The sequence below is a fragment of the Mesoplodon bidens genome (assembly GCF_964165515.1).
Source record: "Mesoplodon bidens genome assembly, chromosome: 11".
In the NCBI taxonomy this organism is placed as follows: domain Eukaryota; kingdom Metazoa; phylum Chordata; class Mammalia; order Artiodactyla; family Ziphiidae; genus Mesoplodon; species Mesoplodon bidens.
The window spans coordinates 2,646,882-2,661,346 of NC_138167.1; the positions used below are offsets into that span (position 1 = coordinate 2,646,882).

Sequence of the window (14,465 nt, forward strand, 5' to 3'; positions counted from 1 at the left end):
CCATGTCCTGATGTTTGGGCTTCGGTGACAAGAACGACTCTCCATGCTTCAGTTAATGGCCAGTAGAGTCCTGAACAGGCAACAGCTCTGACGGGTTCTGATGGGGGCGGGCGGGGGAAACAACACGCAAGTGCAGTGGACTCTGAATGACCACCTCGCTCAGAGCAGGGCCCCCACTGCTGTTCTGCCTAACGGCTAGGTCAAGCAAGTGTGAGCAACAGCTTTCTGTGCCTCACGACCTCTAGAACCTTCAGCATGCTAAGATGCACTGTGAATCACACTTGTGCAAGTCTCACACTGAGCCCATTGGAAGCTCTGGCGCCGCCCTCAGGATGGTGAGTGGCTCTGGGCCTCACATGCAGAAAGAGGTTCATTTCAAGGTCCTGTCTCTTCCCTGGGCACCCTAGGCCAACACCCTGAACAGGACCACCCTGTCTACTCGTGGAGAAAGAGGCGGACAAAGAATCTCCCTAGAAACGCTTCCTGCTTAACACACCTCCCCTTCCCTGGCCATTAGCAGGTTTCTACTGAAGCTATTGTTCAGCTACACCCACACAAACACCATATCCAAGTCATCTAACCAGGAAGACCGCCTGGTTAGGCAGTGCTGGGGAGGAAGCCAAAATCCACGCTGAGAGAGCGCCTGGCCTAAATGAGACAAGCTCTAGATAGTAACGCTGGAGACCCGCCAACCATCTCACTAAAAAGGGCCAACAACAGGGGTCTCCTTGCGGAGCCAGGGCTCTGTCTGCATGGCTCTGCCATGCCTGGGCCTGTGTTCCCCTCACTGGGACCGTAACACCCAGTGCAGTTCAAGTAACTGGCACAGCGGGGAGAGGCATGGGGCAGGGGGGCTTGATTCTCGCCATGTTTCTCGGAGACCTGTCTTTCCTTCCTTTCTAACTTTGTTTGGCCCTCTTGACGAAAGCCAAAAGGCACTGGATCCAAGTTGCAATCATAATGACATGACCTTCGTGAAATGACAAACACAGAGCAAACAAAAACAGGCACCCTGGCACAGGAAGGTCAAGAACGAGAAGCCCAAGTGATGAGGAGGATAAACCAAGGCACGGTGGGCGCGAGGTTAGGGTCCCATTTCAGAGAGCTGGGGCAGGCCAGGGCTCTGGGTGACAGGAGCAAGGTGATCCTCATCTATTTTGTCCTGGATTATTAATTAATTTATTTTTACTATTTCATTCACAGGGCTGGGAAAAGAGAAAACAATGGAGTCATACAGTAAAAAGAAACAATTCAGAACTAAATAAGTTTACACTTATTAGAGGGAAACATTTTAAAGTTGGTTGTTTTTCCACCCCTTAACCCTAGTATGAAGCTTAGGGTCTGAGCCAAGATGAGAGAACAACATGTGGTAGTGCGGTACAAGGCAGCATGCGACTCCTCCGTAAGCAGATGGATTTAAAGCACCAGGTACACACATGTGACCCAGAGCCTTGGAACGGACCTGGCCAGCCCCACAATACACCACAAGGAACAGAAACCTAAGGGTACCTACAGTCCCCAGCGTCTGTCCAGACTATCTCCTCTTTGCCGTTCTGACCTACTGCTTCCTGTTCTCATCTTATCTGGCCATGAGAGCCACAGGATCTCTAGGGGTAGGGGTGCTGTGGCTCTCGTGGCCATCCCCTCCCCAGCTATCACTTGTAAAGCATGTTGCACATATATTATTTCACGTAATTCGTGCAACCACCCTGTGACCTTGTCTCCTTATTCCAGTTTTTTGGATGAATAAACGGGTTCAGCAAGATAAAGCAACAAGGCAGAAAATGATGAAGGTGGGGCTCAAACCAGAATTGTTTGAGCCAAAACCCCACGTCCTTTCTGTCGCTGACTGCCAGAGTTCCTAGCAAAGTCCTCAGGCTAGAAATCAGGGTCCCCTCCCCAGCTCCAAACAAAAAGGTCCTGCCCTCCAGGGCCTTCTCCCACTATGTTCAGATGTAGAAAGTAGGCCAGCCCTGATTCAACATCCCCAGGTGAGGTAGATGTCCTTATTTTTACAATGTTGACTCCTGAAAGACCAACGTGTAGATCAGTCTGGGCCTGCAAACCTAAACCTAAAAATATACTGAACACCTGTAGAATCTCACAAATAATACTTTTGATATCCTGATTGATGAGGCCCAAAGAAAGGCTGCACTGGATTCAACACGGAAGGTTTCCCCCTGAGGCCAGCCTTGTTGGTGATGTCCCATTTACGCTACGGAGGGGGGCCCCCCGAGGGAGAGAAGCAAAAGCTTTGTGCTGGCGGGGCCAGAGCAGACCCAGAATCCCAGCGACCCCGATTTCTAGCCTGAGGACTTTCCTAGGAACTCTGGCAGTCAATGACAGAAAGGACGTGGGGTTTTGGCTCAAACAATTATGGTTTCAGCCCCACCTCTATCACTTTCTGCCTTGTTGCTTTATCTTGCTGAACCCGTTTATTCATTCAAAAAACTGGAATAAGGAGACAAGGTCACAGGGTGGTTGCACTAATTACATGAAACAATAATTGTGCAATGTGCTTTACAAGTGATTTTCAAACTTTTACCCACAGAGCACACCCACCGTGGGACAAAAAAAATATTTTTTTGATAAGCCAGTATATACACGTATAAATATATACAACTGAAACAAAGGTTTCACAAAAATAATACTTACCTTACTACTCGAGATTACTTGGCACTTTCTATTCTATTTTGTTTTTTTAAAAGCTGGTCCGATTCACTACCCTCATTTCAAGACTCGTAATGGGGAGCTACGTAGGGTTTTTTTGTTTGTTTTTGTTTTTGCGGTACGCGGGCCTCTCACTGTTGTGGCCTCTCCCGTTGCGGAGCACAGGCTCCGGACGCGCAGGCTCAGCGGCCATGGCTCACGGGCCTAGCCCCTCCGCGGCATGTGGGATCTTCCCGGACCGGGGCACGAACGCGTGTCCCCTGCATGGGCAGGCGGACTCTCAACCACTGCCCACCAGGGAAGCCCTACGTAGTTTTTTTTAAAACACTGTTGGAAACCACACAGTCATCGGTTATTACGATTATTATGATTCTCAGGGATGGTCTGACGGCTGGGAATCTTCACTGCCAGGGCAACAAAGGACAAGGTCAAGGTTATTAGGTCAAGCCCGCGAAAGCCCTGTTGCCAAGGAAACGGCTCAGCCAGGCCAGCGTCGGCGGACGAGCGCGCGCAAAGCCTGCGGAGAAGAGGAATGGCCCGAGGCCCTGTCACTCAGCCCAGCCCACACGCCAGGCGCGCCCGGAAGGCCCGCCTCCTCTCTGAGGTTAAGCGAGAAAGGCAGCGATTGGAGGCGCAGGGGGTGACGTAAGCTTCCGCTGTGGGTGGGTTTCCGCTCGGGCGGCCGTCGGGAGGGGCTCGGGGAACACTTAGTGGTGCTCCCCGGTGCCTGAGCCCTGGGAACTGCGATGAGATCAGTTAGCTACGTACAGCGCGTGGCCCTGGAGTTCAGCGGGAGCCTCTTCCCGCACGCCATCTGCCTCGGAGACGTCGATAACGACACGGTAAGTGCATGCGCACTGGAGAGACGCAGCCCATCTGCGACCGCGGGGTGGGGCAGGGCGGGGCGGAGGAGGCCGCCCGCGGCGGCGTGTGCGTGCTGCGAGTGCGTACGGTGGGGGCGTGGACGGCGTGCGTTGCACGGCGGGCGGTGCGGGCTACGCGCGTACGCACGGCGCTGAGAGCTGGATCGGGAAGGGATGTGTGGGCGGCTCGGGTACCCGGCATCCTGGCTGGATCGGTCCGGAGCCCTGCTCCAGTGTCCTTCTAGGGACTCGCGTACCGGGTCCACTGCCTGGTCAGTCACTTGTTCCCAAGAGGAGCCAGTGAACTGTGATGGCCGAATTCCCAGCTCCTCCGGGGCCGCCTTCCCTTTCAGAGCGTCGGAAGTAGGCTAAGAGCGCGCGTGCGGCTCCTGCGGGAGCACCTTCCGCACCGCCCGGCTCGGCCCGGCCCACCGGAATGCTTTCGGCTCTTGGCCAGGGCGTCTCCGCCTGGCGGGCCCACCTCGGTTGAGTTACTGGCTCAGTGTCCATGTCCCTTTCCTCTCCCAGCGGTCCTTCCTTTTCCCGTCGGTTAAGTGACTTAATACAGGTAGAGCAGGTAGAACCATGTCTGGCACTCGGTTAACGCTCAGGACACGTTAGCGTCGTCGGTAACGTTTGATTATGGGCCGAGGGCTCTGCTGCGTTCTGGGAATTCAAAAGCCCCAGCCCGCAGGTAGCTCATCGTGGGGCGGGGGAAGGGTGATAGAAGAATAGGGAAATGTAGTGAGGCCCATTGATTACAAGATGTAAAGGGTTCTGGGGTGAAGCATCCAAGGGGACGGTGGCCGTTGATGGTGTGGGACACTTTTTTCCATAATCTCAGTTTCACATGAAAAGCTGACAGAGAAAGGAAGTGCTCTCTTTCTGTGATCTGCGTCCGCCTTCCGTGGGGTCCTCGAGGGTGTGTATGCAAAGCACATGGTTGCTCTCCTCTGCTACCCTCTGCCCCCGTCGCTTCTCTGCCTCCCTCACATCTCATCCTCACCTCCCTAACTTGTCTGTGCTCTCTTTTCCCAGGGAAAAAAATTTCGGGCTAAAACGTCCCCACCACTCACCCCCAACCCCGCCCCCAGCCTCCTTTGCTCTGTGATGGAAAAAGTATTTTATGAGGCCTCTTGGCTCTATCCTGTCTAGGGAGGAAGAAGTTATTCCCATAAATTTGTGTTATGTTGTCTGGGCTCTCTCGTTTCTTCATATGCTCAACAGTATAATTTTATGAGACAATCAAGGGAAGCATTTTAAAATAGTACGTTAACACAGTGACGTTAGATGTGCATTATTTTCTATTTTACCTGATTGTTTAAAAGGGGACACGTGCCTTTTTTTCCTCGCTTCACAGTGTCAGCTTTTTTTGGCAATTGTACTTTTCTAAGTGAATTGCACACTCAGTTCTGCAATATTAGGTATATCACACTACTTTTTTTGAGGGGGGGTGCGTGGGTGTGCCGTGCAGCTTGTGGGATCTTAGCTCCCCGACCAGGGATTGAACCTGGGCCCTCGGCAGTGAGAGCGTGGAGTCCTAACCACTGGACCGCCAGGGAATTCCCTACCTCTTTTTTTTTAAACCTTAGTTGTAAGCATTGTAAGCTCTGTAAGGATAGGAATTTTTTTTTTTTTTTTTTTTTTTTTTTTTGCGGTATGCGGGCCTCTCACTGTTGTGGCCTCTCCCGTTGCGGAGCACAGGCTCCGGATGCGCAGGCCCAGCGGCCATGGCTCACGGGCCCAGCCGCTCCGCGGCATATGGGATCCTCCCAGACCGGGGCACGAACCCGTATCCCCTGCATCGGCAGGCGGACTCTCAACCACTGCGCCACCAGGGAGGCCCAGGATAGGAATTTTTAAAACTTTTTTTCACTGCTGTATTCCCAATACTTAGAATAGTGCCTGGGACATAGTAGGCACTTAGTAAATGTTTGTTGAATAAATGAGGGTTGTTATGAAAGGCAAATGTCATTATGTATCTCAAAGCAATTTGAAGAGTTTTGCCTGTTATTAATAAATATAATTGAAATAAAGGCAAGTAGGTGAGGTAGTTGGCTACTAGTCAGGTGTGGTACACTCAGCCTGCATGAGTATGGATAGAAATTTTGTTACTGATTCTCCGGGCCAGCCTTTGGAGATTTGGGGCAGGAAAAATACTTATTTCATCCTATTAAACCAGTAACCTAAAGTTATTTGCGAGTAATTTATTTCCTGCTAAGTCAGAGGAAGAAGCCAGGGATAGAATACACACCCTCGAGAACCCCACAGAACCAGAAGGGGGACGCAGGTCACAGAAAGAGCACACTTCCTTTCTCTGGTAGCATTTCTGACTGAAGGTGTACTCTGCAGCTGGGGTTCTTTAGTGTCACTGAGTAACCTCCAGAGGCCAGAGCCAGGATGGACCACAGAGGAACAGAAGTGCTGGGGAGCAGTTGGGCGACCCCGGAAGTGTGCTCATCCAGGTCGCCTACTGAGTTGTGTCTACTCACTCACCGCACTCACCACACTATTTTACAATTTTATTCCTTCCTCTGTGCCCTTGTTAAACTGAGGTCCTTCTCAGCATTTGTACAACTGTGGATCTGTGGCATTTGTCTTTTGGCCCCTAATGGGTTGTTCAGCTTTCCCTGAAAACTCAAGGGTTGACTGGGCATTCTCTTTCTTCTGATTTTTCTTTGTTAAAAAAAAAATCTTTAATTTGTCATTAAGTAAACATTTATCGAGGGCCTACTATGGACTGTGGCATTTGTTGAATGAATGTATAGAAAAAGAGTGGATTGTGTGAAAGATGCTAAGATCCCCAAGCCTTGGAGGCATTTAACTGGAAGCTGAAAACCCCCTGTTATTCGTGCTATTTGTCAGTCATCTTTCTAGATGCTTCCCTCCGTTAGCTCGGTTCTCCCGGCAACCTTATGAGGTGGATAGTCTTATGATCCTCGTTTTATAGATGAAAAGATTCAGGTATAGAGGGCTGGATTCAAATTCAGGCAGCTGCACTCGGAGGCTCTGCGCTATTCAGCCTTTCTCCTGTGTGTCTGCAGAAGTCCTCCAGGGTGCAGAGGGTTTGATGTAAATAGATAAACTTGTTTTACGCTTCCATTATCTAATGTCCCCACCAGAAAGTGCCGTAACTATTAAAATATAATAAATCTAAGCTTCAAATCATTATTAATAAACCCCAATTTGTTTCTCATTTTTTCTTACTGTTGATCTGTTATGTCTTTTTTGCCTTTAAAATTAAATCTCTTGGGCTTCCCTGGTGGTGCAGTGGTTGAGAGTCCGCCTGCCGATGCAGGGGACACGGGCTCGTGCCCCGGTCCGGGAAGATCCCACTTGCCGCGGAGCGGCTGGGCCCGTGAGCCATGGCCGCTGAGCCTGCGCGTCTGGAGCCTGTGCTCCGCAACGGGAGAGGCCACAACAGTGAGAGGCCCGCGTACCGGAAAAAAAAAAAAAATTAAATCTTTTGAGAATCTAATATTCACTCTGAGGACAGGAAAGGGTGTTAGATGTCCCCCCAAGAAGGAATCATGAAAGTATTTCTGGAAATGGCATTTGGAGCCAGCTGGCTATCATCGTTATCCCCTTGAAAGGGTGGCCAGCCTTTGAGGAACCACTGGGAAATGGGGAGCCCACATGTAAACGGCGAAGAGGCTCCAGACCCTCCTGGGAGCTTAGCCACCACTAGGGGGCACCAGAGGCCCAGAGCTGGGAGGCTGCCCCTCCGGCACCTGAACCAACTGTGTTCACTCACACGCACCAACGTCGAAAGGTCTTGCCAGGGGAGGGAGGACCCCAGAGCTGACGTTGCCTTTATTTGGCCCCTGATTAAATATGAGTTCTGAAGTTAAATTCTCCGAAGGTTACAATTTGGGGTCGTTTTCCTAACGTGTCCCATGCGTAAAGACAAATTAGAAGCGCCGAAAGCAGGCGTGTGGGGCATTGAGCTGTTCAGACGTCAGACTTTTCTGAGACGGAGCACAGATTCTGTATTGGCCCTTCTCTAACCTGCCCTACCCTAACATACCCCTAACTGGAGATAAAGAACCTGGGAGACTGTGACTGTGTTGGTCTCGAAATCTTGTTAATGAAGTTGATGGAGATGCAGGTTGAGGTCTTGTGACTTAGTCGAGAAGGGCTTGAGTGGCTCCGCAGGACCCCAGCCTAACCCTCTCTTCTCTCTCCACTTGAAGTTGAATGAACTGGTGGTGGGAGACACCAGTGGAAAGCTGTCTGTGTATAAGAACGATGACAGCCGGCCGTGGCTCACCTGCTCCTGCCAGGGGATGGTCAGTATCCAGCTGCCTGGGTCCCCGGGGGAAGGGGCCCCTCCTGCCCGGGGACTGTCGAGGCTGGGCCCCACGCACGAGCTCCCCAGCGTGTCCGAGGTCTCCAGCTGCTGGTTAAGGGTTCATTTGAATCGGAGGGAAGCCCCCAGGCTTCCCAGATGTCATGCGCACACACAGCCGGGCTGGTTTTCATTTTATGTGATGGAATGACTCCCTTAGTTCTTCGTGGATCTGCTGAGGTTGTCTGATCGTACGAAGTGTAGTAGAAAATGGGGGCAGTCATTTGAATACGTCTAGAAGTATGATAGTCCGGCTCTATTGATGTAGTTTTTGTTTTGTTTAAGCCCAAGTGGTCTTCACAACCTCAGGTCCTTATACTGCTGTCTGGTAAACTGGACCCAGAGCACAGTAACGGGATTGGCCCAGCCTCTCGATGTGGGGCGTGCGCAGGAGTTTTCAGTGAAGGACGGTGATGAGAAGCCCGCTCCGTGCTTCACAGAGGTTAGGGAGCACTGGGGACGCTTAGCGTGGCCCCCTGAGCCCCTCTTTCTTCTTTTGCAGCTCACGTGCGTCGGGGTTGGAGATGTGTGTAATAAAGGAAAGGTAGGAAGCCCAGGGGACTGCGGGTTTCCCTCGGCCCGTCCCCGACTCCTGTGCTCTGACGACCAGCCCTCTCCTCTACCTCTGTCTCTCCCAGAACCTGGTGGTGGCCGTGAGTGCCGAGGGCTGGTTTCACTTGTGTGACCTTACGCCCACTAAGGCCCTGGATGCTTCTGGGCACCACGAGACCCTCGGTGGGGAGGAGCAGCGCCCAGTCTTCAAGCAGCACATCCCTGCCAACACCAAGGTCATGCTGATCAGCGACATCGGTGGGCATGGCTGTCTTTGCAGGCAGCCAGGGAATAGGAGTCAAGGGGCAACAGGGCAGATCTCGAGGGAGCCAGGGGTCTCGTCGGCGTTTGTTTGGGCAGTTGTCATGCATTTAACGCCAGGCTGCTGAGCTCCCGTGATAAACCAGGCATCGTTCCAGGCACTGGGATTGCAATAGTGAATAAAACAGACAAAAATCACTGCCCTCTTGGACCTTTACTGGGAAGGGACAGAAAATAAACGCTAGCAATGTGGTAAGAAAATTAAATAGTATATTCGAAAGCAGTAAGTGCCGTGGAGGAGACCACCCACGGAAGGGGCTGGAGGGTGTCGAGGTAGAGTTGGCTGTTCTAAGTGGAGTTGTCAGGGGAGTCCCTGCCGAGAAGGGGACAGCTGATCAATTGCAAGAGAGTGAGCCGCTTGGCTGTGGGGCTGGTACTTGGGCCAGAGGCTGTCTCAAAGGTGCTGGTAGGGATATGGGTGCATCAGGGCACTCGAGTCGTGTACCCGAGGGGAGAAGTGACAGGCCCTGCGAGGCAGCTGTGTGGTTCTGGGTGCAAGGGCAGGCAGGGGAGCGGGTACCTGGCTCAAGGGTGACGTGGCAGCTCGGCAGGTGGGCCTGAGGTCGAACCTGATAAAAAGTGCCAGTGGCAGTGGTGCTAGAGGGGCGGGGAGGAGGGCGTGCTTGTAGGACCCCAGCTGGCGAAGACAGGTTTGGCTCCAAACTCGTCTCATTTTCTGGATCCACAGATGGCGATGGCTGTTGTGAGCTGGTGGTGGGTTACACGGACCGCGTGGTCCGGGCTTTCCGCTGGGAGGACCTGGGCGATGGCACCGAGCATCTGACAGGGCAGCTGGTGTCACTCAAGAAGTGGATGCTGGAGGGTCAGGTGAGAGGCTGAGCATGGGGGCCACAGCCCAGGAGCAGGACGGGCCTCCCTCCTGGAGGGGGCTTGTGGGAGAACAGGCGGGGGCTGGGGCTCAGGGTGAGAAGGAGGGAAGACCACCTTGTTGACAGAGACCCAGAGGAGATCACTTCGAATCAGGGTCTTAGGGGAGATGGCCAGTAACAGGCCGACAGGAAGGAACATTGCGCTAAGAATTAGGGCTGTGACGGTGGGTGTGTCGCATTGGGATCCGCGCCGCGGGAGCGCAGGTGCTCCCTGTGGAGAGGGTGGCACCAGCAGGAGCCCCGTGGATGCTGCACTTCCCCCTGCTGCTGCCCTGGAAGGCAGAGGACATGTCCCAGGGCCCCTGCCCACCCCCGTCCTCTGCAGGCTTTCCCCTTTCTCTCGCCAGCAGCTCCCTTAAGCCCCCATTCTCTGGTGCAGGTGGACAGTCTCTCGGTGACTCCAGGGCCCCTGGGTCTTCCTGAGCTGATGGTATCTCAGCCAGGCTGTGCTTACGCAATTCTGCTGTGTACGTGGAACACAGACCCTGGGCCGCCTCCCACCTCTGAGGGGCCCGAGGAGGGCACTAGGTAAGGGGGGCGGGCCTGTGGACGGTGGGGTGCCTGGCAGCGAGGTGGGTGCCCACAGCCGTGGATGGGTCTGTGGTTGGAGCAGCATCAGCTGGGTCCCAGGACAAGCATCTCTGCCCCATTAAGGAAGATTATTTTGGGACCCAGGGAATCCTGAGCCTGACGCAGCAACTGGAAGAGGTTCTGAGATTCCAGCCTGGCAGCTCCGTCCCTCTCTCTCGACTTGGGGTCGAGATAGGTCTCCCAGCTGATTCACGTCCCGGAAGCTCGCACAGAGATGGGGCCCATGTGGGTCTGGAGAGCCAAGCTCTGTTGGGCTCCCACTTAGCCGCCCTCCCCCACCACAGGGAGACCCCCGCTGCCCGAGACGTCGTGCTGCACCAGACGTCCGGCCGCATCCACAACAAGAACGTCTCCACTCACCTCATCGGCAACATCAAGCGAGGTGGGGCGGGGCGGGGCGGGGCGGGGCGGGAGACGCAGGGGTGAAGGGGGGAGGGGAGGTACAGGACCACCCTTGCTTCTAGCGCATCCTTCACACCCCGCCCTTGGCATGTGCTCTGGTCTCGCCTTGCCTTTCGCGTTTCCTTCTGGTCCTTCTACCGCCCCTCCCTCTCCCCCCCGCAGGCCGCAGCCCCAAGAGCGGCGCCTCGGGCCTCTTTGCCCTCTGCACCCTGGATGGTGAGTCCCTCGGGTCAGCCATGGGCCGTGCAGGGTGGGCAGTTGTGTGCCCGGGGTCTGCGCAGGGTTCTGCCCCGAGCCCGACCGCCTCTCCCCGCAGGGACACTGAAGCTCACGGAGGAGGCGGACAAGCTGCTGTGGTCGGTGCAGGTGGACCACCAGCTCTTTGCCCTCGAGAAACTGGACGTCACAGTGAGTGGGGGCCCTTAGGGGGCCATTCTCCCTTCTCAGCCGACTCCTCCGCCTTTACCTCAAGGCTCCCTAGACAGGCCTGGCCCCCCCGAGCTCCCCCGACTCCATGGGCTCAGCGCTGTTCTCTGTGCCGCTGGGGAAGCTCCCGTTTCAGCAGAGCCGATGGCTCCAAAGAGAAGCAACTTGTTCTCAGGGTCCAGAAGTGAGTTGTTCGCCCATCTGCAGATGTCCGCACACGAGTGTGTGTTCACCAGAGCTGTGGCCCCTGGGTCGGCAGGTGGGGCTGCGCTGACGCGGCCGTTGTGCCTGCTTGAGGGTCTAGGAGAAGAGGCGTGAGGCTCTGAGGTCAGGTCAGGACAGGCCCGGCTTTGAGTCCCACTTCTGCCACCTCCCGGCCGGGTGGCCTTGGGTGAGTGAGTTTGTTTCTGTAAGCTGGCACTTCCTCAATATAAAATGGGAGTGACGTTGCCTACTTCTTAGGGTTGTCGCGAGCACTCTGCGGGGGTGGCTCACTCAGCAGCGCCCTCTGGTGCCAGGTGCCAGGAGATGTTCGGTGAGAAACGCAGGGGGGTTTCCTTCCCAGCTGTTTGTCACCCGGAGCCGAGTCCACAGCTCCCGTAATTTCATCCACCCGGTCAGGAAGCCATTCTAAAACAGCTCCTGGGGACTTCCCTGGTGGCACAGTGGTTAGAAATCCGCCTGCCAAAGCTGGGGACACAGGTTCAAGCCCTGGTCTGGGAAGATGCCACGTGCCGCGGAGCAGCTAAGCCCGCGAGCCACAACTACTGAGCCTGTGCGCCTAGAGCCCATGCTCCACAACAAGAGAAGCCACCGCAATGAGAAGCCCGCGCACCGCAATGAAGAGTAGCCCCCGCTCGCCGCAACTAGAGAGAAAGCATGCGTGCGGCAACAAAAACACAATGCAGCGAAAAATAAATAAATTGAAAAACTAAAAAAACCATAAACGGCTCCTGGCCACCCCTGCATCCCGGTCTCTGGCCTTTTTCAGGGCAACGGGCACGAGGAGGTGGTCGCCTGTGCCTGGGATGGACAGACGTACATCATTGATCACAACCGCACCGTCGTGCGCTTCCAGGTGGACGAGAACGTCCGCGCCTTCTGTGCAGGTGGGACCCTGCCCCGCGCCCCTTGCTAAGCACACCTGTCTCCCTTGCTTCCACTCTCACTGCGGCCCCGAGTTCTTCAGCTCTTCCGTTAGAGGGTGTGAGTGGGTACCAGATTGCCATCTTTACTGTTTTAACTAAGAGGAGATAAAAGACAGTGAGGTGTCTGTCTTTGGATATTTTAAAGGATCAGATATGGGGGGGCGGGTTGCTCAGGAAAAAAAAGAGTCGGATGAGTTCTTGTCTGCCTGCTGTGTGGAGATCTGGGAAAGTTCCTCCCCATCTGAACGCGTCAGGACTCTGTGAAGACTGTTCTCCGAGTTCTTAGTTCTAAATCGGGGACCTTGGGAAGCAGCGTTAACTCCTTTGGGGGTGTCTCTGGTCACTGAAATGGTAACACTTGAATGACGTGCTGGTGCCACATTCCAGTGACCTGGGAAGAGGGATCACCACCCAAGAGAAGCCGCCCCTCATTACCCTGGGGCTGTCACTGAGATGGGAAACCAGCACATGTCACCTCCTAGGACACTGTCCTGCCTGGGCTTTGTTACTGTGGTTTTCCGTATCTGGAATGGGCCAGATATTTTACGTCTTACCTGCTTTGCTGAGTTCCCAACACGGAAGAAATAGAAAGAGGGCCTTTAGTTTTCTGCTTGGCGTCCACGGGCGGGTAGAAACTGCTGACACGAATGCTGCCCGCGCCGGGCATAAGCCTCCCCGACCTTTTTCTCCTACCCCCGCCACCCCTCCTCCAGGCCTGTACGCCTGCAAAGGGGGCTGCAACAGCCCCTGCCTGGTGTACGTCACCTTCAATCAGAAGATCTACGTGTACTGGGAGGTGCAGCTGGAGCGGATGGAGTCCACCAACCTGCTCAAAGTGCTAGAGGCTGAGCCGGAGTTCTGGAGCCTGCTGCGGGAGCTGGGGGTGGGTGAGTCCTGGGGGCGGGGATGCTGCGGGAGCTGGGGGTGGGTGAGTCCTGGGGGCGGGGCTGCTGCGGGAGGCCAGGTCCCAGCAGACCCACCAGCCCCTCTTGCCCGCAGACCCTGACGACCTCCCCGCCGCCCGGGCCCTGCTTCACCAAACCCTCTACCATCCGGATGGGCCACCACAGTGTGCATCCACAGGCCTCCGGGATCCCTCCTAGCTGGACCGGCCGTCTTGGCTGAACGGGACCCTTCTGAACGTCCCCACCCCGCAAGCTGTCCATGGTATTTGCGAGACAGGGAGCGCACCTTATAGAGGAAGGATGGCGGCGGCCCTGGGGTGGCTGTGAACTGTAGGCCTCGTGGTCTTTCTGGTGACGGAGGAGGCGAGCTGCTCCTTGGCCCCTTTCCTTGCGAGCCTCGCCCATCACCCCGGCAGGCACTGCCCCCTCCCCAGAGCTCCCCACCCTTGTTGTGTGGGAAACAGGCTCGTTTGTGAGGAGGGACTGCAAGTCTCTCGCTGCTCCCCAGCCAGGCCTCGGGGCCAGTGGCGCGATGGCAGTGAGGGCCCACCCCCAAGTTCCATCTTCTGGGGCACGGCTCCAGGTCACTGACGTCAGTGATGGTTACACGAATGGCGAACCACAGATCTTTGACTTAGGATGGGTTTCGCCCTCATAAATCCATCGTGAGTTGAAAATATCGTAAACTGAAAATGCATTTCCCACACCTCACCTACCGGACGTCACAGCTTAGCCCACCCTGTGTTAAACGTGCTCAGAACACTTACATCAGCCTCTAGCTGGGCAAGATCACCTAACGCAAAGCCTGCTTTATAGTAAAGCGAGGGATATCTCAGGTAATAAATTGAACACTGTACTGAAAGTGAAAAACAGAATGGTCATCTGGGTACAGAATGGTTGTAAGTGAATTGGCTGTTCACCCTCATGATTTTAAAATCTGATGCAGGTTTACAGTCCAGGCCACAATCAGAACGATACCCTGGGCCATTTATATCCCTTCTGCTCTTGATTCCTGTGCTCTGAATCAGTGGTTTTCCAGTTGTAGGTTGCGATCCTTTGTTGGGTTGTGGTCGGCAATTTTTTTAAATAAATGAGATAGAATAGACTAAGCAGGACAAAAACTACGGGAGTGTGTTGCTCACGTGCAGGGAAGGATTGTTTTGTTACCCTTGCATGTGTCCGTGCACGTGTGTGTACTGAGTGCAGCGTAGAACACACTTCCTGCTGAGTTGTGTTCAGAGGAGTTGGAGAGCCACTGCTGTCAGTTACAGTGACCCCAGCCAGAGAGGTCAGCCCGACGGCATGTCCGCACTCCCATTTCCTTCTGTAAGGGAGCCAGGACAGAGGGA

At 54.6% G+C, this 14,465-nt stretch overlaps 1 protein-coding gene across 3 annotated transcripts; it reads left to right on the forward strand.

Annotated features, from left to right (window-relative positions):
- The first annotated feature begins 3,301 nt into the window (after positions 1-3,301).
- Positions 3,302-14,237, forward strand: ITFG2 (integrin alpha FG-GAP repeat containing 2). Of its 3 annotated transcripts, none has more exons than XM_081249786.1 (12): positions 3,303-3,512; positions 7,727-7,822; positions 8,384-8,425; positions 8,520-8,691; positions 9,443-9,582; positions 10,024-10,172; positions 10,520-10,617; positions 10,800-10,853; positions 10,954-11,045; positions 12,055-12,172; positions 12,925-13,094; positions 13,211-14,237. In XM_081249786.1, exons 1-12 carry the CDS (start codon positions 3,417-3,419, stop codon positions 13,334-13,336), a joined length of 1,353 nt encoding a protein of 450 aa, XP_081105912.1. In that variant the 5' UTR covers positions 3,303-3,416; the 3' UTR covers positions 13,337-14,237. The 3 variants fall into 3 exon arrangements, with proteins under 3 accessions (XP_081105914.1, XP_081105912.1, XP_081105913.1); XM_081249787.1 differs by having other exon boundaries at positions 3,304-3,512; positions 12,925-13,098; XM_081249788.1 differs by lacking the exon at positions 10,800-10,853 and having other exon boundaries at positions 3,302-3,512.
- The last annotated feature ends 228 nt before the right edge of the window (positions 14,238-14,465 follow it).